We start from the raw sequence: 27,016 nt of genomic DNA, 5'->3' as shown, positions 1-27,016 counted from the left end.
TCCTTGCCCTCAAGCAGTAAAAGGAGACTTCCAGATCGCTGGCTATCTATAGGATGAATAAGCTGATTAAGTCCTGGTTGGGCCACTTTGCCAGAGGGTCAGCGTGAGGGAAAGCTCAGGGGAGGTGTGGAGGTAGGGGATGTTCTCAGGGCTGAGCGGGAGTGAGGTGGACCGGCCAGTTACACTTCCAAACATGGCCTGGGCTTGGAGACAGAACCGCTGGATTCCACCCCTCCCTGCATCAATTATTTGAGATTAGCCACATAGCTGCTTAATTGCTCTGGGCAGGCTGAACTTAATAGTTAAAAGCTCTTCCTGGCCTGAGAGGCCAGTATTAGTCATCCCAGCAGGTATACATAATTAAATGGGAAGATCTTTGTGGAGCACTTAGGACAAAGCCTCAGCTAAGTGGATGTTTGGGTGGCTGCGTTCTGTGGTTGAGACTGGCTGCAGCTCAGTCCTTGAAGATGGGAGAATACCTGTGATCCGGGCCCATTATGAGATGTGAATTCTAATCCAGCTGGTTGATTTGCACAATGACACCCCTTCCTCCTACCAGCCTCAGGTGAATAGGGGGACTTTCTGGTATAAAAGCCAGATGTCCCAGCGCCCAGTGGCTGAGAAACCAGGACTCTGGAACCCTTGTCTCTTCCTGGCTGTACAACTTGGGTCAAGTCACTCATCCTCTTTGAATCTCATAGGGTAAGATCCGTCATCTCATAGAGTCATTGGTGAGGACTGGGTAAACTACTGCACCCAAATGCCAGACATTGAGCTGGCACACATGTGTGCTTAGCCCAGGGAGCTGGCATTTCTCTCTGTAACTGGCCATGTATTTGGAAGATTTTCCATTCATTTAGGCATTTCGAGTGTGCTTTATATCCTATCAGACTCTGAAAATGCTATGAAGTCTCATTACCTTGGACTAATTATAGGAGAAAAGTGAGCAGCCATAATCAGTAATTTAAAGAAATAAAAATATTTAGCATGATTAAAAAAAATTACTACTTGCTAGAATTATACCGGGTGCCCATCGAAGTGCCAGGCACACAATGTTAGCTGCAATTATTGTTTCCAGGATTTAAGAACAGCTGGAAAAGAACCAGGGGTTGCTATAACAACAGCAGTCCAGGTCCTCCTCATTTGCTGCCTCCTGGGCAGAGGCCCACCCCCTGCCCTAGAGCACCCTGTGATGCAGATGTGACCACAGGAGGAAGATTTGAGGATTGCAGCTGAGGAATGAGCTACTCATTCAGCTGGGAGAGGGGCAGGGAATGGTTAGGGAATGGCTTCCTGGAGAAGTTGGCATTTGAAGATGAGAAGAGCAGGGATGTGCATTCCTGGGCCTGCTGGGAACCGCCTGTGAAAATGCACTGAGCTGTGAAAGCCCACAACCTTCCAGCAGTGGTGTATAGAGACAGTGAGTTCTGTGATTAGGAACCCTCTCTCTGGCTTTAGTTCTGCTTAGGCACATTCCCAGTCAGCAGCATGTTTCTGGAGAAGACAGTCTCTGGGCACCTGGGCTTGGATGGAAGGGGCATTGCGACCTCAGGAGCAGATATGCTGAGGCCCAGAGCCCAGGTGCTGGGCATCTTCTGCACCCTCACAGGCCTCTGATGCACCCCATTTGACTTACCTAGGGGCAAGTCACTTTTGCTTGTCCACCTGTTCCTGGCTGCTCACAGAGCCTCTGTCCCCTTAGAGAACCACCTTGGGCTTGCTTCTATAATTCAAGCTTAGAGGTGGGAGGTCTCCAGCAGCTCTAGTTACTTAGGAAACGGTGTTCAGGGAGTCTGCCTGGGTGGGAGAGGGAGCAGGGGACAAATGGGGGAGCCCTTAGGTGCTTATGAGTTCTGACCCGAGTGGTCCTGCTGGGGGCCTGGTGGGAACAGGCCTTTCTCAGAGGCATCCAGCTTGGAGCAGGTCCTGGCTCCCCCTGCTGGAAAGTGTTTGCCCAGGTTTCCCACCCCAGACCACCAGTGGGACCCTCTGTCTGTTCAGATCCTTGGATGGAGCCTCTCAGCCTCTACATTGACTGAAGATGGTTCACTGGGCAACCAGGAAGGGCATTCCCTTAGGGTCAAGGACTTCCATGGGGTTTGGGGCTCTCATTTCCCTGGGCCTGGAAAAGAGCTCCCCAAATAAGTAAGGAGTTGAGCTGGTCCTAAGCATCCAAAGTCAGAGCAGGCTGGAAAGGGAACTGGACGTGCAGAGTCCAGAGTTGAAACATTGGAGATGGAAACCCTTATACCCAGGCCTCAGTTTCCCCACCTGCAAAATGGGCACATTATTGGCATTGAATTTCACAAACTAGTACACATTCAAAAAACAAATCTGGGTTGAGGAGTGGAATGGCCTACCCTGGGGCTGGTAAACTTTTTATTTTACCAATTTTTAAAGATACCATCTGCTCTCACTATGATGTTGTGAAAGAAATGACATCTTTAGTACCACCTCTCCCCCCCCCCCCCCAAAAAAAAGTAGGAAGGCTGCAGTGTTAGGGCTAATCGGGTTGAAGAAAGGTGCCCAGGCAGTTTCCTTCCCCTCCCCCCAGGCCTTGACTCAATCAATGCCCTTGGCTTTCTCCTTGCACTTGCAGCTGGTGAAGGCTCACCCAGGTTGGCAGAGGCCTGCCACACTGGACAGCCATGGGATGAAGCTCTGGAATGTTCTGAGAGCAACCACAATGATCGCTGCTGTCTTGCCTTCCTACTAGTAGGCACTTCTGAGATTTGCTCCAGTGTGAATAGGTGTCACCCTCATGCATAACATCTCGATATGCACCTGTCTGTGCCTGGCTGTGTACTGAGCAATTTACTTGCGTCAGTTCATGTGATCACCCCTCTGCCCTGGGAGGTTGATCTGTACTGTCAGCTGCATTTTCTGCTGAGGAAACTGAGGCATAGTAAGCAGGCTGCCTAGATCACACAGCAGAGCCAGGATTTGATCCCTAGCAGCCTGACGAGAGCTTCCTTGGCAAGCCTCTTCCCCTTGCAGGCTTCAGAATCTTTATCTGTGAACTCCGGGCATGGGGTCCTGGGCTGCTGTGTCATTCAGTGATGGCTCGGTGAGGGGTCTCAGGCACTCAGGGACCTCTGAGGTTTTGAGGCTGCCAGGATTAGTTGAGGGGTCACAGTATCTGATTTCTGCAGCTGCAGCCATCCTGGGGGACACCTTCCTCTCCCGAAGGTTTTCTTCACAGCTGCCCAGAGTGACCAGTGGGAAGGAAGGAGGGAGGGAGGCTCACTGGCCGCTCTGCTCCAAGTAGCTTGTCTGCAGTTGCCCCCACGGGTTGGCGAGGCCGTTGTGCAGTCCCCTTTCCCAGCAGTGCTCACAGCAAAGCCTTTGTCTGCTCTCGAGTCCAGGCCCCAGCCCCTGAGACTTCCACCTCCCCAGCTTGGCAGGCGCCACAGCCCTGAGGGCTAGAACGGTCCCAATACCTTGTATGGGGGCTGCAGGCCTGGTCTAGCTGCCTGCCCCTCCTCCTGCCCTCTGTCCTGCCATGGGCAGCTACCTGAGATGCTATCCCAACTGCACCCCAAGGCTAGGTAGAGGAGGTGACAAGAGCTCCCCACATTCATGCTCAGATCTCCAGGAAGCCACTAGCCCATGACGCCCACATTGCCCTCAGTCAGCAATATACTGGGAGTGGGGGGAGGAACCCCATGGTTTCCCAATCCTTACCACTGAGGAAGGGGAGAGGAAGTTGGAATAGAAGGGAAAGGGGAATGGGGAGGAGACTGGGATGAGTGTTAGGGTGACGGCCACCTTGCAGGGATGGCTGACCTGCAGTGGAGCCCTGGTCCTGGCTATGTGAGGTGGCCTGTAAAGTGCCCAGTGGGCCTGGTGGTGCCCAGCAGGGCCTTGGCTATGAGTCCAGGCTGTCACTGCTCTAGGGAGAGTGTATGAATTTGGCCATCAACTTGATATCTGACACTTATCCAGGTGCTGTTCTAAGCAGTCTACACATACTAGCTCATTTAACTCCCATGACCCTCAGAGATATTACTATTCCTGTTCTGTATTTGAGGAAACTGAGGCACAGATTTATTTAAGGAGTACATTTTCTTCTGCCGGGTTGGTTGCCTTCAAGAGAGAGGGCTGTGTGTGTGTGTGTGTGTGTACGTGCGTGTGCACGCACGCATGAACCTCCAGGTTGCTGGATCTCCTGGTCACCTGGCCTAAAGCACAGCCTACAGGGGCAGGCCTGGCCTTGGTCAAGCAGTGGTCACTGGCAGAGCTGGGCCTCACTGGGGCCTCCTGGGGCCTTTCCTGTGGTTCCCTGTGCTTGGGTAGCCTGCATTTTAGGGACAGGTGTTTCTCCTTTTGGGAAGACCCTACCTGCTGCCTCTACTTTAGGGAAAAAGTGACCCCCTGCTGTAGGGGTGACAGCCGGGGGGCGGGGCGCCCAAGTCCCAGGCTATATAACTTGTGCCTCGTTCCTGTCTTTGGAGACGCTGCCTAAGTCAGCTAGACTCCGGGCCTTGTCAGACTTTGGAGCCAGGCCCAGGCTTCCTTCGCTCCCCACTGGGTTGGGGGTCTGTGATGCATGGATCCCACATACTCCACTCAGCTCTCTGCCCCAGAGCCCCAGGCAGTCCACCTGACAGCCCTCACCTGTACTTCTCAAGCTCCTTTTTACTTGACCGAGCAGATAAAAGGAGTGTTGGCCTTGTCCTGGGTTCATATTCTGGCTCTGCCACTCACTGGGTAACCTTGGGCCAGGTCCTCTCACCTCTCTGAGCCTTAGCTCCCTTGTTGGTAAACTGGGGACAAAAGTGCCCACCCCAGAGGAACTGTACGGAGCAGTGGCAATAGGGCATAGGAGAACCACTGTGCAAATGGTTCTTGGGGCTGGGGAAGTGAAACTGAGCTGGGCCCAGCCCCCAGCTGCTCAGAGCCCAGCAGGGGAGACTGTCCATGTGTAACACGTGCGCACGCATGCACGCATGCATGCATGCACACACGCACACATATGCGTATTATCTGTCACCAAGTACTTTGTATAGGTTGCTTTTGTTTTATGTTTTACCAAGTGTCGCCCAGTTCATTAGCATCCCCGTTCCCAACCTCACCTGATTCTAAGATTCACTGGGAGTCTAGGGGTTGGTGTTACAGCCTTTCAGTAAAATTCAGATTTTGTAGGTTTGGGGTGGGCCAGGCACCTGTCATTTTGGCCAGAGTCCCAGGCGATGCCGATGTTCAGGCACATGTGAGCATTTTGGTCATTCACCCGCTCTGCCCAAGAACCCAGGAGCTTCAGCAAGGGACGGTTTTACAGATGAAGAAACGGAGGTTTTACAGATGAAGAAACGGAGGTTTCCCAAGGAGAACTTTGCATTTGTCATACAGTTCTCAACAAGAGCCCAGCAGTGGCAATAGGGCAGAGGCGAACCAATGGCACATGAAAACCTGAGGGAGATAGGGCTGTCTGGGCTGGGTGTTCTGCACACGGGGGAAAACCACAGCTGAGAAATGTCTGTCCTCCCTTGAACTCACCCTGACACTGGTGTGGACTGTAATGTGAGTTGTTTTTTTTTTTCTTTAAATAGATTTTTATTGATTTGAGAGAGGAAGGGAGAGGGAGAGAGAGATAGAAACATCAATGATGAGAGAGAATCATTGATCGGCTGCCTCCTGCACGCCTCCAACTTGGGATTGAGCCTGCAACCTGGGCATGTGCCCTTGACTGGAATCGAACCTGGGACCCTTCAGTCCGCAGTCCGACGCTCCATCCACTGAGCCAAACCAGCCAGGGCTGTAATGTGAGTTTTATACCATTCGGGGGGAACTGTGCTCAGATGCTGGAACACATCCCACTCGCTAGCAGAGAGCACATGGGGCCCATCCTTCCTCTGTGGACCTCCCTGCCTGTGTCCTCAACGTCTGCCATTGCTGTAGTCCCGGTCAAGGAGCCCTCACAGCTAAAAGGTAGAAGATACTTACTCCTATATTGAGTGTCCCCAGAGTCCTGAGCCCTAAATGTTCGTTTGACCAGTATTCACAGAGCCAGGCTCTGGGCAACAGAAGAGCAAACAGATAGTGACATGATGGGCTGGTGAGTGTGGCCTGGCCCAGGGAGCACAAGCACGGCAGGCCTTTGCCCTGGGGTATTTATTGCCGTGAGTTACTTGGGGAACAGTGTGCCCGGCTAAGGGAACAGCATGAGCCGAGGTATGGTCTAGTAGTCCCTGGAGTCTTGGGTGGTCTCCAGATGGCGGAGGACACTTGAAACTTTCAGATAAGTGACCAGTCGTCCAAATTAAAGCGCCTTCGCTCTGAAACAGGGGCACCGGCGGCAGACTTTGTGGGTCCATCACCCTCCGTCTTGCTGACTCCCAGGCTGTTTCATTCTGCAGGCACCAAACTGCCCACGAGCTACATTTCTAGGTTAGGGTGAGGTAAGGGTGGAGCTAGGAAGTTAGACAAAGTCCTTCCTCCCTGAGGAGAGACCTGTTTAAAAGAGGAACAACAAGAACGATAACGGGGAGCTTGTTTACAAACACTTATTGAGCTGGGAGTTTTCACATGCCATAGAGGAGACATTATGCCCACCTTGCAACGGGTAACACTGAGCCCCAGAGGTGACTTGCCCAAGGCCCTATGGCAAAGAGTGCCCTGGCCGGTTTCCATGGAGCTGAGCCCCGCAGAGCTCTGGTGTAGAGTTGGCTGGGAGTGGCTGGGCAATGAGTGGGCCCTGGGCCACAGGCGTGCCTTTAGCGGGCCTTACCACCAGAGCCTGTCTCTCTCCAGTTTCTATACAGCGAGGGAGGGCCTGCTCTTTGTTTGCTTTTCACAGCCAGTGAGAGGAGGGTGGTTTTTGGGTTCTTGCAGCTCAAAAGGGGAAGTTTGAGGAAATGAAAACCAAGCCTTTCTTTTTTTCTTGAGTCTCTTTTTGTGGCCTCCAGAAATAATCCTGGGTTCTGCAAAGCCTGCTTCAGGATCATGGCTAACCCCCCCTACCCCCACCCCCCACTTCCGGCAAAACCAGGCTGAGGCCCGGGGTGGTGGGGAAGCTAAAGGGAGAAGAGTGGCAGGCTTGTGGCTGGTGAGTCAGCGCCTGGAGGCTGTTGCCTGCTGACTCACCGCCTGGTGCCTGAAAACAGGCCCCCCGAGCGCCCAGCAGACATCATGGCGGCCCTTCTCGTCCGCCGAATCCTCTCCTTTGGCTAAGCTTTGGTGATGGCGGCAGCGCCTGGTGTGTGCTGGAAATCTAAGTGGCTTTTGGGGTCTGAACCCCGTCAGACAGGATCCGAGAGAGGCCTGCCTGTTCCCGGACCCCTGCCTTCCTGTGGCACAGGGCCCGGCTGAGGGGCCCAGCCAGGCGGTGTCATGACACTTCCTCCTTGAAGTCTCTCTCATTCCCTCTTGACTCAGACGTGTGCTCTGGTCCTTATGAACTGGCAGAATAATTTCTGTAACTTTAACAAGACAAGCTCTCGGCCCTGTCTCTGGACATTAGCACCTTGAGGGCATGCAGGTGACCCTGTGCCCCCTGCAGGGGCCGGCTGTGCAGTAGGTGCTTGGTCCGCGTGGGACAGTCGGGCATTTCCTCCCGACCAGCTCTCAGTGAGTAAGGGCCTGCTCAGTGCAGGGAACGGACTTGTCTGAGATCCAGTGGCATCAAAGGCTGACCCTGTTCTTTCCAAACCCACGGGCCTCACCTGCGGAGGGGTGAGGGGGTCTGGATGCGATGCACAAGAACATTTTCTTCTCTGTGTCCCCGTGTTGTGGCCCTTGGCCAAGGGGAAGGAGTTCCACTGCCCATCCTTGGCTGGTGCCTCTTTGCAGCCACCTTCAGTCCATCCCAAGGGCGAACTCGGCTCACGAGGAAGAGCCTGGACAGCTCTGGGGTACCCGGGACTATCCAGTCCCCGCTAGCAACTGCTTACAGGGAGAAGCCCACATGAGCTTTCAAATCCCCTCTTACTCTGGGAGGGTTGACCAGGTGGTCGGGGACAGGTGGGGGCTTTCAGCTGAATGTGCTGAGCCTTCAGTGGGGCAGAGCAAGGCTCTCAGAGGCTGTCCACCCTTCGAGTAAATCTGGGTTCTAACCCTGGCCTCCAGGCCCTGTCTCCTCTCCAGGTCACCCATGCCCTGTCCCCTCTTTTTCTCTCTTCCCACACTGGCCTTCTCTGTTCCTTTACCAAGCCCAGTGTGGCCCTCTTTGCACACGCTGTTCCCTGCTCTGAGAACACCGTTCCCCCTGATGTTGGCAGATCTCGGCTTCAATATGGTTAAAAGCACAGACCCCGGAGCTGGTCGTCTGGGTGTGAACGAATCCCAGTGTGTGACTTGTGGGCAGCTGGCTCACCTCTCTGGGCCTCATTCTTTCATCCAGGCTTTTAAGAGGAATAAATAAGTTGGTGCCTGAATGGGCTAAGCATGGGGCCTGCCCAGAGCAAGTTCTCAGGGAGTGGCTGCCGTTATGAAATGTCACCCCCTCACAGGGGCCTCTCTGACACACCCTGCCCCCCCCTCCACCCCTTGCCCCATCACCTACACCTCATCCCGCTTGGTTGTCGTCTACGTGCTGGCCCGGCCGTAACTCATGTTTGTGCTTAGTGTCCGTCTCTCCTTCTGGAATGTCAGCTCCTCAGGGCTCATGTCCACACCCCCAGTTCCTGGAGCCATGCGTGGCACCTAGGGTAGGCTGTCAGTAAATGTTTACCCAGCATGCACTGCTTGCTGAAGCCCCCTTGCTCTGTTTTTTTTTTCTCTGGATATCCGAGATGAAAAGGGGAAGTACCTGCCCTGTGTGACCCAACGGAACTGAAATAGGCCCAGCTTTCTGACTCCTAGCCCACTTTCCTTTCCCGAGTCCATGACTTGCTTGGCTGGTGCCTGGGCCACCTCTGTTTTGGGCATGACTGTGCCCATCTCACCTTCCCCTGGGGTAGGGGGGAGGTGCCCAACCACACTACTTCGGCCCCTCTACCCTTCATAGGCCTAGCCCTGTGGGGGAGGGGGGAACTTTCTCAGCCCCCCCCCGCCACCCCCTCTCCCCCCCCCCCCTGAAGTTTGCACGTCCTCCTCTTTGTTTCTTCTCTGCTGTCTGCCTGTGGTCTCTGGGCTTTGGGTCAAGGCCTGCCATCTGCAAGGAGATAAGAAAAATATTTGGACCCAGTCCTCAGACCTTTTACCTGCAGATGTTTTTGTGTGGGGATGAGGACAAGGTGGCTGTACACCAGACCCACATCCTGCCCTGCTCCCTACCGGCGTTGTCCCACTGGCCAGGTCTTTGCAACATTTGTCTATATCTGCCCACATTTTCCTTTGCAAACCTCAGACCCAGAAGTGTGACCTGCTCTGGTGGGTCCCTGTGTAGAGCTCGCCCTTGCCCCAAGATGGTGTGGAGTCAGAATTCTGGTGCAAATCCTGGTCCACCGCCTCATGGTTGGTGACCTGGCCAGACCCTCCCCTTCTCGGAGCCTCCACTTCCTGGTCTGGGAAAGGGGAGGCTTCGCGTGGCTCGGGGAGACGTAAATGTTTCTGAAAGCTGAAGGCTGAGCCTGAGCCAGGCAGGTGCTCTCAGCGGAGGTGGGGGAAGGGGTCTCTGAGGGTGACCTGAACTTTTATGGGGTGGGAGGTTGCAGTTAGATTAGGGGAGGGAGGACCTTGCCCACAGACACTGAACCCAGGTGGAGAACAAGCCCTGTCCCCAGAGATGTCATGCTGAAAACAATTCCCCAAACAATTCACTTTCACTAGGACCAGAATATTGTCGCTCATTGTTTTGGCTTTGTTCCGGGCAAAACAATGCCAGGCTTCCTGGATGACCTCACTGGGGTGAGCCATCGGGCCTCTGAGGCTGGGCTGGTCAGATTGTCCTTTGCTGTGGCCGCCTTGGGTGACCTGGGGCAATGATATGCCGAAGGGGGCAAACGGTGTTTGTATTTGGCCCACACAGTGTCTTAGGAATTGGAAAGCTTGTATGCCCATACACCTCAGATTTCAGCCTCTCTTGAGAAATTGGAGGAGCTGGCCCCGGTGGGCCCCAACCCCAGTAGCTGGAGCTGAGAAGAGCCACCTGTGGCTGGGCTCCCGTTTGCTGCAATCCCTACTCTTCCCTGTGGCCTCCCCACTGGACTCCTGTCCTTTGCCTGCCAGGCCCCTGGAGGTCTTTGAGCTTAGAGACCTTGAGTTTGTCACACCTGAGTTAGCCTGAGTTAAGAATAAATAATACAAGATAGAAGGATACAGATCATGTGGCTCGATCAAATGATTAAATTGTTTAAAGATGTACCTTTATAAGAAAAGAAAAAAAAAAACACACACTTTAATTTCTACTTTTCAAAAACAGCTATCCTTGATAGAAGGTGAAATAGTGCTCTTAACACAACTCACTTTTTGGAGGGAGGGTGCTTAATTGTTAAATGTTTTCTTGGCCGGGATGGTATGTGGCAGATGGTATTACTCATTGACCCCAGCCCTCTTCGCTGAGCCTGTCCATTGCCTGGAATCTGTGGAGACAGTGCTCACAGGAGCCCCTTCAAATCCAGTAGAGAAATGTGGGAGACCATGTTCACTGGAGGAAGCATTGGTCCATAGCACTGTTCGTTCTGCCGTAGTCCATGGTTTCATCAGCCCTCCCAGCTCATCCCTGTGGCCCTGGGCACTGACTGCTCCCCAGGTCCCCAGACCCTGCCCCGTCTCTGCCATGTGTCACCTCATCTCCATGTTTGCCCTTGCCTGCTTCCCTGACTTGTCAGCTCAGTCCAGTGGCTTGAAGTTGGCTTAAAGGCGCTGGGCCTGATTTCACTTTGGGACTTTGCTAAAGCCAAGGGGTTGCATTTGAGCTCTGGGGCCCTTTACTTGCTGTATGGGCAGGTGACTTAACCTCACTGCACCTCATCATCAAAACAGAGATGGGAACAGCCCCATTGAGGGGCTAAGAAAATGCTTGCAAAGCCTTGGCACAGTGCTGAATAAATGTGTGCAGTCAGTGGCCCATAAATGCAACCTCTTTCTGTTCCTTTTTTTTTTTTTTTTTAAGCACTCAGGATACCATGCCTGCCACATGGTATAATAAAGTCCCAATGTGGTCAGCTGTTTTCTTCAATAATAGCTAATATTTATTAATCTTAGTATGTACCAGTACCTATGCTGAAAATTTTATAGGCATCATCCTATTTAATCCCTGAGAGGTGAGTTTTATTTTCATCCTCATTTTCTTTTAATCAGGGAGGAAACTGAGGCACAGAGAAGGTTGTCACTTGCCCCAGGTCACACAGCATAGTCATGACCTCGGTGAGCCCAGAACTGGCTCTGGAGTGGATAGGGAGACTGAAAAGAGGCCAGATAAGGGGACAGATAAGCAGTGTGCTTCATTCTACAGCCCAACAGGCAGGGGGCTACTCTGGCCTCGGGTTTCCCCACTTGTAAAATGGGTCTGTCACCCAGGTCTCCTCCTTCCCCAGTTCTGGGGTGCTAGGAGCTGCTTGCCTAACCCCCAGAGGTTTGCTGAGAAATAGCAACTGTCTAATAGGTCTTAGAGGCCAGCCGTGTGGTAGGTCCTTTTGGAGTGTGTGTGGGAGGGCCGGGAGGGGAGTAACCCAAAGAGGAAACAGAAAAAGTACCTGTCCTCTTATATAAAACCCATGGTAGAAGCTCCTGAGTGGTTAAGTCAGTGACAGTGAGAGATTTAAGTCATTGTTCTGGGGAGCTGTTCACCCGAGAAGGTTCCGGTTCTGCAGGGGGACTTTTCCCAAATCCTTGGATTCGGGTGGCAGATGCCGGAGGAGATGGCCACAGCAGCACCTGCAACTCAATTCAAGGCCCAGCTGGCTGGCCCGTGGGCATCTGGGTCCAGAGGGGGTGGGAGGGCACTGGAGGCAGGCAGGACACCCAGTCCCCAGCCCTGCTCTGCGCTCCCTCTGTACCTCTGCCTCAGTGTCCCCATCTGCAAATAGTGCAGAGGCCTCTTCCTCTCTGAGCTTTGCTCCAGACCAAGGTGGGAATTCTGGCTCAAATCCCCTTCCCTGTTTGAGCCATAGCTTCCCCATCTAGGAAATCGAAAGCCCCTCTACACTAAGGGTCTTTGAAGAGAGAATAGAAAACTGTTTTCCGTCAGCTCAGCACAGAGTAAATCCTTGTAGTTTTCAATCAGGGGGAGCAAAGGAACCTCTTCTAAATCCAGTGTCGCTGCCACCAGGTTGAATCTGTCCAAGTACGTGCCAAAGCTGGCCAGGTGATCCTCATGTCAGCCTAAGGACACAGCCAGTTCTGGCTTCAGCCCCTGGAACAGAGACAAGGAGCTTTCGGCTGGGCGAGGAGGGAGCCTTCATCTTGGAGCCTCTGTATCAGAGCCTGTTCTAATCGCCTATAGCTGTAATGATCAAAGAGGAAGCTCTTAAAATGGGGAATTATGTATCACCTTAGCTACAAAATAGCCATGGGCCTGGCGCCAACGAAAACAGCTCCCCGCACCTGCCAGCGCGGCAGCGCCTGCTGGGACGCCTGTGGAGGGAGCCCGTTCTTACGAGCTGCGCTGAATCACGGGGTGGGCTGGGGGGTGATGGAGAATTAGTGGGCCTCAGTGAGTGTCAGCTGAGATCAGGCTGGGCTGGCAGAGGGCCAGCAGAAGCAGAGCCAAGAATTTGGGCACGTCATGGTCACTGTCACAAGTAGTTTTATGACCTTGGGAGTGTCACTTGGCCTCTCTGAGCTTTGCTGATTTCACCCTGAGTAGGACTGACCCCAAGGTCAGGTTGGACCTGATAATAATTATAGCAGTCCTAACAACAGTAATACTAGCAGCTACTATTTAAGGAGTACTTGCCACATGCCATGGACTGCTGTAAGCACTTTCTGTGCACCTCTCTTATTCAGTCCTCAGAACACCCCTGTGAGGGGAGTAGTTATCCCCACTTTACAGATGAGGACACTGAGGACCAGAGAGGTTGAAAACTTGCCTGAGGTCACCCAGACAAGAAGTGACTGTCAGCTTCTAGGCCAGAGCTCATGCTTTGATTCCTGCAGGGGCCAGGCTATCACTAGAGGGCCTGGAGCATCGTGCAAGGGGTCAGCCTGAGGGGGATGAACTAAAGATGGTCTGTGGGGCGAGTGTCTGCACTGGGAGCCCCAGTAGGCCTTGGGGAGGAGCTGGTGTTTTCTTTGGGGAATGGTGGAGGGTTGGGTGGGAGGGCATTGTGATCTGAGTGTACTTTACAAGTTGCCTTTAGCTGCCGTGTTGAGAATAGATTGAGGGGTGGGTGGGTGGGCAGATTATCAGCAGGCAGGCCTGTGAGGAGGCTGACTTCCATGCCCTACAAGGACTATTGGGGTCTGGAGCATGGTGGTTGCCATGGTGAGGGAGAGAAGTAGGTGGATGCCAAGAATGTATGAGAGGCAGAATTCTCCATCTTGCTACTGTGGGCTTTCTATAGGCGCCAGGCTGGTCAGACACCCCAGAGGGGTTTGGAATGAGCCCCATGAAGGGTGTTTGGCTGTCTGCACCTGGGTGTGTCCTGCTGCAGGCGTGAGTGAGCATTGAGTAAGGTCATGGAGGGTGGCTTGGCCTGAGGGAGCCAGAGGCAGGGCTGCTGGCTATGTGTTCTCGAAGGGCAGGTGATTGCAGCAGCCACAGGTGGGACAGGTGACGGTGAAGGAGGAACACATCTGGGAATGAGCATCGGGGAAGCTACCACCATACCAGGCACATTTCAGGCCCCAGCTCTGCCCCATTCAGGCCCTACCCCCATCCAGGCTCACCCATGGGGGTCGGAAAGATGCGGTCCTGAGTGTGGAGAGGGGCCTGGAGGCCTCGCCTTGTAGGAAACCAGAGCCTGGAGCGGAGGAGGTCTCAGGGAACTTGTTGTTACCCCATGTTTCTGGAGGGTTCTTTGAGTGCCAGGGTGGCAAGTGGGTCTGGGCCCTGAGGACAGAGCCAGGACCCTCGGGGTAGCCATGGGAAGCCGACCCCAGCTCCCAGTAGGAAAGAGCTTTGTCCGTCTCAGCTGCCTATGTGAGCAGAAGCTGGCCACTGCCCCCTCCATCTGGCTGACCTTGTGAAGTGCCTTCCAGCTCTGAGATCCAAGGAGAGCCCAAGAGGGCGGAACCAACCTTTCTTGGAGGCTCAGGGGTCATTCCTTGAAAAACATCTTCACTAGGAGGGAGTTGAGTCCCACATCCTCCAATTATGCTCCCATCCAGCCAGCCCACAATGGGTCGCTCAGATAACCATCGGGGGTTGCACAAATTAACACTGGAACAATGCTGGCTGCTCAGGCTATTTTTACAGTAGCCATACGCCCGGCTGAACCCCCACGTCGCCCCGAGGGAGCAGGGCAAAGAAAGGCCATGCGGATGCCGCCACCAGTCTGTGCTCTGGGAGACAGAGGAAGGGCTCAGCGAGCCGCCCGGCGGCTCCAGGAAGCCTTTTCTTGGTCTGCTCACCACCAGATAGCAAAACAATTGGGGTCCCCCACCCCGAGCCAGGGAGAGGAAGGAGGTGTGAGGGAAACAGGGGTTCTGTTATGCTTTTGTGCCTCTGCTCCTCAGAGCACGGCCCCTGTGGGCCTCGCTTCTGGTGCCAGGCCAGCACGTCCCCTCTCCACGCCCAGGTCTTCGGGCAGCCCCCGCCTCCACCTTGCTCTGCCTTGGATGGCTTTCTGGGCCAAGCAGCATGGAATGCAAGGCTCTGAGGCCCAGTGACTTGCCGAGACCAGTGCTTGGGAAGTGGCAGAGCTGGGGTTCACACTTAGCCCCAGCTGCTTGCAGATCTCACCCTGGGAACCATCTACCCAACGGTTCTTGCTTGACAACCTACTGTGCATCAGGCTCTGGGCAGATGGGTCCTTGTCCCTGTGGAGACATAACTCTAGTCGAGGAGGAGGCATTTAACAAGGAAGCAAGGACGTGAATCAAGACATTTTCAGGTAGTGCCAAGCAGTTTGACAAGACAGACTGAGATGCCCACTGAAGATGTCCTGTAAGCCTGGTGAGCTGGCCCAGGTGTGCCCATGTGAGGGGCCGCATCTGGTCCCGCTCATGGTTGCCAAAAGGAGTGTGAGCTAAACATGGTCCGAGCTTCCAGTTTTTCACGAGAACCTAGAAATCTTGACTTTTCTCTGATATTTTCAGTGTTGGCCACCAATTTGGATCATGAAGACAAGTTGTGGCCCAGGCTGCTTGGCTCTGAGCCGGTTGCCGTTGCCATTAACCTTTCCATTCTGCAGGTGGAGGAACAGGCTCAGAGAGGGGTGGGCAGGCCCACTAGCGCTGGTCCTCCAGCGCATGTCTTCTGTGGTGCTCCGCCACAGAGGGGTAAACCCTTGAAGGTACCCTCTCCCTCCAGGCTGGGACTCATGATACTCTTGCCCTCAAGGCTGAGCTAGCAGGGAGAGTGAGAACTCCAGAGGAGGAGGCACAGAAAGAAGAGGCTCCACCCTGGCTGGGGGCAGATGTCCTCTAGAATGGGTCCAGGCAGGGGTGGGCTGAGAGTGACCACAAACAGCTCCTGGAGACTTAGGGATTTGACCTCCTTTGGGGCCTTCTATTGCCAAACGCATCAGGAGTCAGAGGGCAGGGGACCTGGATGACACAGCGGTTGGAACAAGCCAGAGAACGGATGGAGAGCGGTGAACAAAGGAGATTAACTGGCTTTCTTACATAATCCTCACCGGGGCAAATCCCTGCTTTTTTATGCTGCAGGGATGTGGCTGGTTTTAATTGCAAATATCTTTCATAAACATCCATTTTCCATACTTTGACGGAAACCCCATTTTCAAATATTGTTTCCATTCCAGGCTGAAACCCCATTCCTCATTCATTCGGTGTTCATCCATTCCTCAAACAGTTAGGCACAGGCTTCCCGTGTGCCAGGCACTGTGCTGGCTCATGAGTGAAATGGGAGCTGTCGTTTTCTACGCAAATCTGAAATTTAGAAATAGTATCAATTTCTAGAAAATTCAGGCAGGTGTTATTTGGCGGTGCCTTAGAAGTGCCTGGGTGTGTCATATTTGGTAGAGGTGATGCCAGGCCAGGGGTGGCTTGGTGCTTATCTGCCTGCAGGTGCAGGACGAGGTATGACATTCAAGGACGGCAAGCATGGGTCCCCAGTGCTTCTCTCAGCGGTTGCTTGAGGGAAGGAGTCTGTCAATTTCTGAATCATTAGGTCCCTGCTTGCCTAGAGGGGGTCTGACTCGCTGGGGACATTGTCATATCAGTGGACAGACAAGGGGAAGGCAGGCCCCCTGCCACAGGTCTGGGCAGGTCAGAGCTGGCCCATGGGTGAGAAGGGAGAGGTAGTGTTGAAGGCACACAGGCTGTTTACCAACCGCACATTGGGTTCTGTTTGGTCCCCACAGAAAGCGAGGAGGAGATGGCCACCAAGGAGAAGCTGCAGTGTCTGAAAGACTTTCACAAGGACATCCTGAAGCCGTCCCCCGGAAAGAGCCCGGGCACGCGGCCCGAGGACGAGGCTGAGGGGAAGCCCCCGCAGAGGGAAAAATGGTCCAGCAAGATCGACTTTGTGCTCTCCGTGGCTGGTGGCTTCGTCGGTTTGGGCAACGTCTGGCGTTTTCCGTACCTCTGCTACAAAAATGGTGGAGGTGAGTCTGGGCTGGGCAGAGAGAAGGGGGTGGCCTCTTGTGACCTGCTCTTCCTGGTCCCCACAGTGACCTCCCTCAGTCAGCCTGCTGCACCCTCGCCCCACCCCTCCCCACCTCAGAGGCAGGAGAGGAGCATGCCTGGGAATCAGCTGGTGTTCTGTCAGGGTCTTACTGTGTTACCTTGAGAAGATCCCTTACCTGCTGCGATCCTTCAGTTTGCCATCTCTGAAGAGGAGTGATGAGGCCATGCCCCTGTCCCCCAAACCTCCGACACTCACATGCTCCCTTCATAAATGTCCTCTTATCTTCATGCCTCCCAACTCCTCCTTACATTATATCTTTTCTAATATTTACTTTGGCTTTTCTAACTTAAACCAAACATAGTTCAAAAGCAAGCTTTGTTTCCCCCATAAATGGAAAAGCCATAATGGAAAGGTATCCAGGAAAAAAAAAATACAGTGAAGATATTTTTTCTTTTTCTTTTTTAATTAAAAAGTTTTTTCCAGTTTTATTGAGATATAATTAATGCATAACCTTGTATTAGTTTCAGTTGTCAACATAATGATTTGATATATGTATATATTGCTAAATGATCAAGTTTAGTTAGCATATATCACCTCAGTTATACATTTTTTTTCTTGTCATGAGAACTTTGAAAATTCCTCTCTTAGCAACTTTCAAGTATAGCCCAGTATTATTAACTGTAGTCACCCCCTGAACTTATTTATCTTATACTGGATACTTGTACCTTTTCACCACCTTTACTCATGGAAGATATTTTTTAAATGTAAGGTCTCTGGTTGGTTCCAGTTTTTTGTTTTGGGGTTTTTTTGTCTGTTTTTTATAATCCTCACTTGAGGATATTTTTTCCATTGATTTTTAGAGAGAGTGGAAGGGAGGGGAAGAGACAGAGAAACATCGATGTGAGAGAGACACATCGATTGGTTGCCTCCGTCTAGCACGTGCCCCGACCAAGGCCGGGGATCGAGCCTGCAATCGAGGTACGTGCCCTTGACCAGAATCGAACCCGTGACCTTTCCGTCTGTGGGCCGATGTTCTAAACACTGAGAAAAACTGGCTACGGCTGGTTTGGGGATTTTGTTTTTTTTAACCTGAAGGCTCTGAGCTGGAGTCCTCTCCTGTCGGAGGTGTCCAGGTTGGCAGCACGTGCTGACATACTGGGAACTTCCTTGCTGTGCAGTGAGAGGGGCCTGTTGAGAAGTGGGTAGGGAGAACTGCCCGTAATTGAGGGCTTACCTGTCAGCAGAGATGGGCATGCTGCATACAGCCCGCGTTAGGAGAACTACCTTCTGGGAAATTCTGCCTTAGAGTCTGGTTTCTTAACCTTTTGTAGGTCTCAGGCGCCTTTGGGACTCTGATGAGTGTCCTAGACGCTCCCCAGAGCAAAGCGCATACACATAGACCCAAGTTGCCCACAGTTTCAAAGGGTTTATGGACCCGCTGAAGCCATTAGTGGACACCAGGTAGGAACCCTCGCCCCGACTCCTTGCCCCTCACTCCGGCCCTCGCTCCCACCCCAGCTGGAGGTACCCGCCTCTTGCTTCTCATCATTGTACCCTTCTTAGCTAGTCTGTCTCAGCTCCTGCCCTGGGCAGGCCTGGGAACAGGCAGGTGAAGGCTTCAACAAGGAGGTCATATTTGAGATGGGTCCTCAGGGCTGAGCAGTGCTTATTCAGATGGATGATGTGGGGAAGGCAGGCGGCAGTCGGCACAGCTTCACTGGAGGCCCAGAGGCTGAAAGCACCTGGTAGATTTGAAGAAGGTGAGAGGGCACACCGGAAAGGTGATGCCTGCTGGGCAGGATCTGCAGAATTTTCAACCATGCCCAAGAGATTGGCCTGTACCTTCATGTCCCTCACTTGTTCTCTCCGGTTCCATTGGCTGGGAGGGCTTGGGAGCGAGCACCTGCAGCCTTGCCCCGGGGACAGCCCAGTCTGACCCTCACCCCACTCTGCTCTCTCCACAGGTGCATTTCTCATACCGTATTTTATTTTCCTGTTTGGGGGCGGCCTGCCTGTGTTTTTCCTGGAGGTAATCATAGGCCAGTACACCTCTGAAGGGGGCATCACCTGCTGGGAAAAGATCTGCCCCTTGTTCTCTGGTGAGTATGGGACGATGGTCACCCGGGGCCTGGTGTTCATCGGTTCAGCAAATTTATTATTGGGCACCTGCTGTTTGCCAGGTACATTGAAGCCTCGTGCAAGTCACTTGGCACTGTGCCTAACACAAGGTAGCAGCCAGTACATGATACGAGCGATGCTGCTCACATTGACTGCTCAGTACGTACTGGCTGTTCCCACCTCTCCGGTTGTTGAAGGATAGAGAAGCTAGTAGCTGCTTAGCAGTATAGTGCAGAAGATAAGCACTCGGATTCAGGGGCCTTGCTGTCTGGGTTCGATTCCCTCTTCCTCTTGCTAACACTTGTGACTTTGGGAAAGTTAATTAATCTTTTTGTGTCTCAATTTCTTCATCTACAAAATGGAAACAGTATGCCTACTTCATAGGGTTACTACTACTCATAGTCACGTAAAAGTGCTTTGTCCACATAGTAAGCCCCAAATTAATGGTAGCTTTATTATTATAACATTTAGTCCTTTGTCTAGTATCTAGTATGCATTCATAAGATAATACTGTTGTGATTATAATTGGCAAGGATGGAAGGATGTATGTCAACTTAGTCATCTATATAAATCTATCCATATATTATCCATCAAACCTTTCTTCATTAAACTAGTCAATTTAGTTAGATTATCCATCCACTTGTCTACCCATCACCTATCTACCCATCTATTCATTCATCCATCTACTCATCTACCTAACCTTCCAGCAAGTCCCCAGCCATGCATCCATCCAACAAATCAAATTTCCACCCATCAGTCCAACATCTCCCCATTCGGCTATCTCTCGGTCCACTTAACCATCCGTCTAACCATTGATCCATTTAACCATCCATTCATTGATCTATCCACCTGCATGCATTCTTCAGTTTGTCCAATTAGCCCGTTTATCTAACCATCCTACGAATATTTGCTGGTCACTGTTGAAGGTCCCCTGGGGGTGCCACGGCCTTCCGCTTGAGTATGTGGACACAGTGGGTCTGGCCTTCCTCCTGATGCGTACCTTGCTTGTCCACACCCAGGCATCGGCTACGCCTCCATCGTGATCGTGTCCCTCCTGAATGTATACTACATCATCATCTTGGCCTGGGCCACATACTACCTGTTCCAGTCGTTCCAGTCGGAGCTGCCCTGGGCCCACTGCAACCACACCTGGAACACACCCTACTGCATGGAGGACACTATGCGCAAGAACAAGAGCCTGTGGATCACTCTCAACACCAGCAACTTCACCTCCCCTGTCACCGAGTTCTGGGAGTAAGGCCAGCTTCACTAAGGGAGGAGGGGGGCCTGGGTGGGGGCAGAGAGGACAGCCCTCTCCCTCATCTTCTCCCCAGCGATGTGGGAGTCAGTATCTTGGGATGGGATCAGGGAGAAGTTGGGTACAGGTTTGGAGATAAATCCATGCCTTTGGTCTCAGACAGACCTGGAATCGAGTCCTGGTTCTGCCATTTTACTGGCTGTCTGACCTTCAGCACGTCTCTGCCCCTTTCTGAGCCTCAGTTTCTTTAACTGTCAAATGAGGGGAATGAATCATTCCAACACCCATGGGATCTCTATGAGGATTTTTTCCTCCAAAGGCAGGTATTTGTACTTATATTGTGTGAAAACAATATCGTTTTCTTAATGTATTTGAGAAGAAACATAGTTATCATATCAAAACTATGATTGCACAGAGAAAAATTCATATATGAAGCTGAAGTAGTAGTTAGTCAAGTTCAAAGGTGAGTAGATAGAATAAAAATTATGTGTTAGTTAGCTTTTGCTGTGTAACAATCACCCACAACGCAGTGGCTTTAAACCACAACCATTTATTTGGCTCAAGGTTGTGCTGATGAGCAGTTTGGGCTGAGCTTGGCTGGGAGGTTTTCCTGGTCTTTGCTGGGCTCCCTCATGGGGAGATCAGCATCAGGGTAGCTCTTCTGGGCATTGGCTGCCAGGGTCCATATGGTCTCGTCCCCAGCAGTCTACTCTGAGCATATTCAGAGGCCGTTCTACATTCCAAAGCAACCAATGGGAAAGTCGCAGCGCAGGAGCGCTCTTGAAGCCTCTGCTTGTATCATTTTTGTTAATGTCCCAAAGAAAGCCACAGAGTCAAGCACGAGGTGGAGAAATAGGTTCTGTCTCTTTCTGAGAGGAGTGGAGAATTATGGGCACATCTCTAGTTTACCACACTATTGTCAATAAGAGCACACATCAGAAAGGCAGTATGTGAAGGGGCTTGACGTTTGGGTACCTCTTAGCTGATATATAGGAAAGTTCTCCTAAGACATTCCTTGGAGGCCAATTAAAAATATATTCGTGCATCGCTCTCCTTGCTCTTCACAAGCAATTAAATGTGGGGCTCAGCACTTGGGTGCGGCCCCCCTCCATCTGGAAATAGCTCAGATAAGGCCTTGCAGGAAACGTGAGAGCCAGGAGCAGGGAATGCTGTTAAGGAAGCAGGTGGGCCCTAATCATCACGAGATGAGACTCCCTCTCTTTTGTGTGTGGCTCCCCACCTCTTAGAACCTGGCCCAGGAACAGAAGAGGGAGTTGCCCGCTGGTTGGTCCCAGGCGTACTTTGGGGCCGGGGCTGGGAAATAATAGGCAAGGTCAGTCAGTCCTTACTCGGGCAGTGCACGTCCCTGTCATGACACGTGGGCCTTTCAGAATATGCCCCCGTCCCTGGGGCTCTTTGTGCGCACATGTTTTCCACTTGCAGACAAAGGGGGCATTACAAGTACATTCATCACCCCCCCAAGACCCCCCCCCACCCCCGCCGGCTCCCACCCCCGGGAGAGCTGAGTTTACAAAGAAACGCTGCACTTCATTCTTCTCACTTGAATGGGGCCCAAGACCACAGCCCTGTCCGCTCTCTGCAGTTCCTGGCATAGCCGATCACCCAGGGCCTGCCCCACCCGGGACATGGCGCTCAACCCGCCACTCGGGCGCCTGCTGGGACCTCATTGCCTCAGGCACGGATTGGCTGCCTGGGCTCCAACCCCAGCTCTGCCGCTTCTAGCCTGGCCGGGCACCTTCACCTCTCTGGACCGTCATGTTCTCACCTGTACCTGGAGAGATTATAGCACTGCCCTCCTAGGGATGGTGGGTCGCCCTAACTTGAGACCATGACAACATGGGTGATAAATATGGGCCATGTTATTTATTTAGTGTCCTCATAGGGGATAGAACTGCTCCTTGGGGGCTTTTGGAACTCTAAGTAAGACAGTCTTCAGGAGTACTAAGAATGGCCCCTCTCAAATGCCCATATTGTCCCCCATATTGCAAAGGGGTTCCTCTTTGCTCACCTCCCTGCCGCTTTAAGCCTGAGGGTTCTTGCGAAGATGCTCACGTGGGCGATGAGGTCCTCAGGGTTTCCAGTCCTCACCCAGGCCTTCTCCCCTGCCTGCCCCCCAGACTGGGCCCTCCTGGGGGTTTCTAGGTCTCTTGCCTCCCAGAGTCTCCATTCTGAGCGCCCAGCTCCCCTTCCTGACAGCGTTTACCTATGCAAACGTCCTGGTCCTGCAGGCACTTCCCAAGCCCCACAGGGCCCAGATGGACTTGCTCAGTGCAGACCGTTCTGGCCACCTCCCTTGCCACTCCAGCCTTCGCACCCGCTCCTCCTGGTTCTAGCAGAGCTTCGTAAGCCCACCTGCGCGTCCATAAATAACCAGCCCTCTTCTAGAACACAGGAGGACTGGAGTCCACAGAGGAGGAGCCTAGAAAGCAGACTTAGGCGTGAGGACCCGGCCTGCGCCTGTGTGAGCAGAGACTGAGGCCAGCGAGCTGGGCCGGGGGCTCCATCCGTGCCGAGGCACAGTGGATGAGAAGGGCCTGGCTGCCTGCCTTCAGGAGCCTTCCATTCTCTCGGTCATGAAAGAGGGGAGAGAGCACTAATGCGGATTGATTGACTCCCATGAGCATTGTGCCCGGGACTTGCCCCCGCCTTTCATTTCACCTTTGCAGAGGCCCTCTAAATGGGATAATTCGCAAACCACTTTCTACCTCGAATCGCACATTAATTCACAGGTCCTCTTGGATCTCCCGTTAAAGTATATTCAGAGTCTGACCACCCTGTGCACTTACATTGCAGCCCTCCTCCCTCCCCCATGATCACTCTCTCCGACCCCAGCACTGGCCTCTCACTGTGGTCCCTGCCTTGCCCTTGCATCTCGGCAGTCAATTGTGAATCTAGACGTGTCATTTCCCATCTCGGAGCCCTCTCATGGCCTTTCCCACACTGTGCTCTCCCCCTGCCAGAGAGGGTTTTAAATGTTTCAACACAGTAAGTGCTCACTGACTGCGGATCCTTCTTATTCATTGCACATCTGCATCCGCTTGATGGTAGCCTGGAGCAACACGTCACTACCCATCTCTGGCCTCATTTCCCATCTGCAAATGGCCATCCGAGCTGGGCTTTGAGGGATGAGGAGAAGCTCACTAGGCTGAAGAGGAGAAAAGACATTTGGGAACAGCAAGTCATTGTTTGGGCCAGAGCATGGGACACGTGGAGCCAGGGAGAAGCATTGAAGCCTTGAATGTTAGACTAAGTTTGAATCTGTGTTTTCCAGACATTGCTTAAGCAACACACTGTGGGGAGAAAAGCTGAGACATGTATTAAGCACCGACGGTATACAGGGTCTCAGTGGGCTTAGCCATTAGTGGGTCTGGGTTCCTTTGGGGTGAAATTTAGCATATGTGATTTCCCCTGAAAATAGCCACCAGATCCATAGTGACTGGCCTCGGGGTTTTCGTTGAGAAAGGCCTGCTGGGTTTTATCGAGGTGTCACTGGCTGCAGAGCAGTGAGGCTCTCTCAGAGGCTGGAGTCCATGCCCCTTGAGGTGAAGCCCAACCCCAGCCATTGTTTCCCTTCACTTCTCTGACCGACCCCAGCTGCGTGCGTCCCCGAGCTGTCTCTTCCTTGGGCAGACGATTCCTGCCGGGTGCTCAGGAGCTCTTTGGGAATCCAGATAACAAGGCACCGTGGGACCTGATACTTCCTCCGGGCCCTGGACAGAGGGACCTTGTTGATCATCCCTGCCCCCTCCACTGTTACAAGAGGAGAGAGGAGAGAGCAGTGGGGAGACGGGCTGTGACTCCCACATGTCCCAGCTGCATGTCCTTGGGGCAGTCACCTGTCCAAACCTCAGCGTTAGTGTGGTCCCAAAACCTCACAGCCGGACTGGAGTGTTAAAGAAGCTACGACAGGGCCTCTGGGCATGGTTTACTAGATAGGACCCTGAGGACTGGGGAGATTGAGTGACTGGCCAAAGGCTACTCTGCAGCTAGAGTTCCCAGCTCTGACCTCAGACGCTGGATGTCACCTCCAGTGTCTGTGCGTCCATTAGCTGTAAGCCCACGTTCACAGGTAGCACTGAGCCGGGTGTGTGTGTGTCCCCACTCGGAGGTTATGCATGGGGTCTTCTCTTGGCCGGGATCCCCCATGCCCACCCCATCTGCGATGCTACAGCGCCACGCTCAGCAGGAGCCGGTGGGATGCCCCTTACCAGGTTCCTGTGCAAGCCACCTGGGCTCCTGAGACAGTCATTACCCCTGGCTTTGTCATGGAACTCAGAGTCACTGTGTGCCGGGGAAGCAGAGCTTCTCCCCCACCTCCGCCAGCTTCGTCCTGCTCATCCCTGCTCTGGGCTCACCTCTGACCTCAGGGTCCTGCTTCCCCCAGGCCTGGAAGACAGGCGGGGCCAGGTCTGGCCAAATGCCCTTCATCAGGCTGGAGCCATGCCTTCCTCCCCGGCTCCTCCAGAGCCCTCTGGGAGCTCAGCACGTATCATTAGACTTTATTAGAATCAAAGAAATGAGTCATATTTGCAAACAAGCCCTGCTCAGCCAATCTTCCCCTGCAGCTGTGAGGAGGGGGAGGCGGGGGAGAAAGCCTTGTGTGGCCCCATGCTTAGGGCGGACGGGCTCTTTTATAATTGTTGCTTCCATCAGTCTCCAGGGAAGAGCCATCGCCAATAAATGGCTGGCCGGCAGTCAAAAGGAAACGATTTGGCCCACTCGGAGGACGTATTTACATCTCTGAGTGCCGGCTGGACGGCAGCAGGCTGGCCGACTCAAAACAGACGTCCAGGCAATTCTTTTTTGGATCCCACCCTGGAATGAATCATTACTATTCTTGGACAAGAATGCAGCTCACCTCTGTATCTCCTCCCTTTGTATAAGAGATGCAAGGAAGTTTGGGGTGCTGGGGATCCTCGTGAAGGGCAGTGTAGGACTCAGCACACTGGTAGCTGGTCCCCAGGGTGGCATCAGGAAAAAAAAAATAGGCCCAGGATTGATTCTTATCTGGGTAATTTCAGGTGAATTCCTGGATCTCTCTGAGCCTCAGTTTCTGCATCAATCAAATGGGAATAATTAATTTACTCAACTAATGTCTTGAGCACCTACTATGTGCCAGGCACTATTCTGGATCCAGCAGTGATCAAGACAGACAGAAATAGGCCCTGCCTCCGTGGAGATGTCATTTTAGTAGGACAGACAGACATTAAACTGATACCACAAATCAAATTATAATAGAAAAGCGATGATAAATGATGGACAATAAAGCCAGGGTAGGGGAAGGAGAGTGACCAGGGATGTTTTTTATATAAGGTAGCCAGGAAAGACTGCCCTGGCATTTAAACAGAGACCTGAAGCGGGGTGGGGCAAGGGAACAGCCAGTTCAAAGATCCTGAGACAAGAGCATCTCCACCTATCCTGGGAACATTCCAGAGGCCAGTGTGGCTAAAGGAGGAAGTGAAGGGGCCATATGGGGATGAGGTGTGAGATGGGACCACCCACAGCTTGTCCTGGATGTGTCCCCTTTACACCTGTGGTCCCGGTATCATCAATAGTCACCACCCTCCTTTTTTAAGGTGTCTGGGTCTATGATAGAGTATTTGGTCACATTCAGGGAGGCAAACAGGACTAGGGCCGGTTGGGAGGGTGTTCTTGGCCAGGTGGGTAGGAGCCCTGGGAGGATATGGAGCAGGGGAGGCGTAGCCTGACTCGGGTATTGCCAGATCGATGAGAACAAACTGGGGACTGAGAGTGGAGGCAGAAAGACTGCCTGGGTAGCAGTGGGGGAAAGTGGGCGGAGTGGCAGTGTTGGGGAGATGTGGCAAGATTTGGGTATAGTCTGGCGTGGTCAGGGGGCACCTGTGAGGGGCAGTGCACCATGGCAGTCCCTCGGGGGCGTGGCACTGCCCCGCAGCACAGGGAAGGCCCAGCAGATCCTGGTCTGCTTTGTGGCTGAGGTCATGGGGTCTGACAGGGACGGGACTTGTGGAGGATCCTTTAAACTGGGTTCTCTCAAAAAGGGATTCAGATAGACCCACTCACGTTCCGGCCTCCACGGTACCCTTGAGATATCCTTGGACAGGATGTCAGTCACTTTGGCCCGAGCCCATGTCGGGCTCTGTTATGACAGCCTCTGATTGATGAGACATATTTATTCCATTCCTAGAATGTCTGCACAGCCCATCACAAACATTTTCTAGAATTGAATAACTTGTATAAAGGTGAAATGTGCACATTAAAAACATTCCGACAATGAAAAAATACATCTGAATGCCCCGCATTCCCACCCCCGGGACCCCTCCCCACCGGCAGCGACACCACCAGGGCCTTGTATGTCCTGGCAAAAGTGGGTGTTCAAGCACAATGCGCATTCATCGCTGTGGACACGATGGGGAGCAGGCCACATGCGGTTCCTCACCTTGCTTTGTCCACTGTTTATCTCAGGAGGGAGCTCCTTATCAGGGCGCAGGGGCTTCCCGCTGTCCCCTGGGCTGCACGCGTTCCAGTGTCTTTGTGCCTGCTCTGGCCTGTTGTGGCCATTTGGGTGGTTTCCAACTTTTTTCTCTTAATAGACGGTGCTGTGGGGTGGACCTGCCTTTGGACACACTTGGGAGTGAAACCAGAGAGAGACTCTGGGAATGGGGTGGCTGGGTCCGAGAAAATGTGCCTTACGGTGTCACGGGAGGCACTGAGATCCTCCAAGGAGATGGCCACCAGGAAGGGTAAAAGCAAGTGATGACTCAGTCTCGTGGTTGTGGTCTGGCTGGTCATTGCCCAGCGCAAGCCGATGTGGCAGCCTCTCAGTTGTGGTGGGCACCCCTGGTTTTCCCAGGCGGTGGTGGGAGAAGGCAGAAAGGTGTCCGTGAACTGGCTGTGGGCTTGGTCAGAATCCCGGCTCCCAGGATTCAAGCTCCTTGGCCAACTTGCCCTTAGGGAGAGAAGAAAAGCCGTCGTATGACTGGGCACCTCCTCAGCATTAGCTGAGCACCTACTGTGTGCCTGTCTGTGAGGTTCTTGTCTTAGGGACGTCTAGAACCTGATAG

At 53.0% G+C, this 27,016-nt stretch overlaps 1 protein-coding gene across 3 annotated transcripts in view; it reads left to right on the top strand.

Moving 5' to 3' along the window:
* The window catches only part of SLC6A6 (solute carrier family 6 member 6), an 81,723-nt gene that overhangs the window by 25,535 nt on the left and 29,172 nt on the right, over positions 1-27,016 (top strand). For 2 of the 3 annotated variants that reach the window (XM_080672370.1, XM_080672371.1), the window contains 3 exons: positions 16,311-16,553; positions 18,541-18,675; positions 19,714-19,948. In XM_080672370.1, the coding sequence (XP_080528496.1) occupies positions 16,325-16,553; positions 18,541-18,675; positions 19,714-19,948 (599 nt within the window). In that variant the 5' untranslated portion in view covers positions 16,311-16,324. Of the gene's footprint in view, positions 1-16,310; positions 16,554-18,540; positions 18,676-19,713; positions 19,949-27,016 lie in introns of those variants that run through there. The other variant, XM_080672372.1, reaches the window with a different exon arrangement.

This window comes from Plecotus auritus (assembly GCF_963455305.1).
Source record: "Plecotus auritus genome assembly, chromosome: 6".
Taxonomy (NCBI): Eukaryota; Metazoa; Chordata; class Mammalia; order Chiroptera; family Vespertilionidae; genus Plecotus; species Plecotus auritus.
This window is presented reverse-complemented; position numbering and strand designations above follow the sequence as displayed.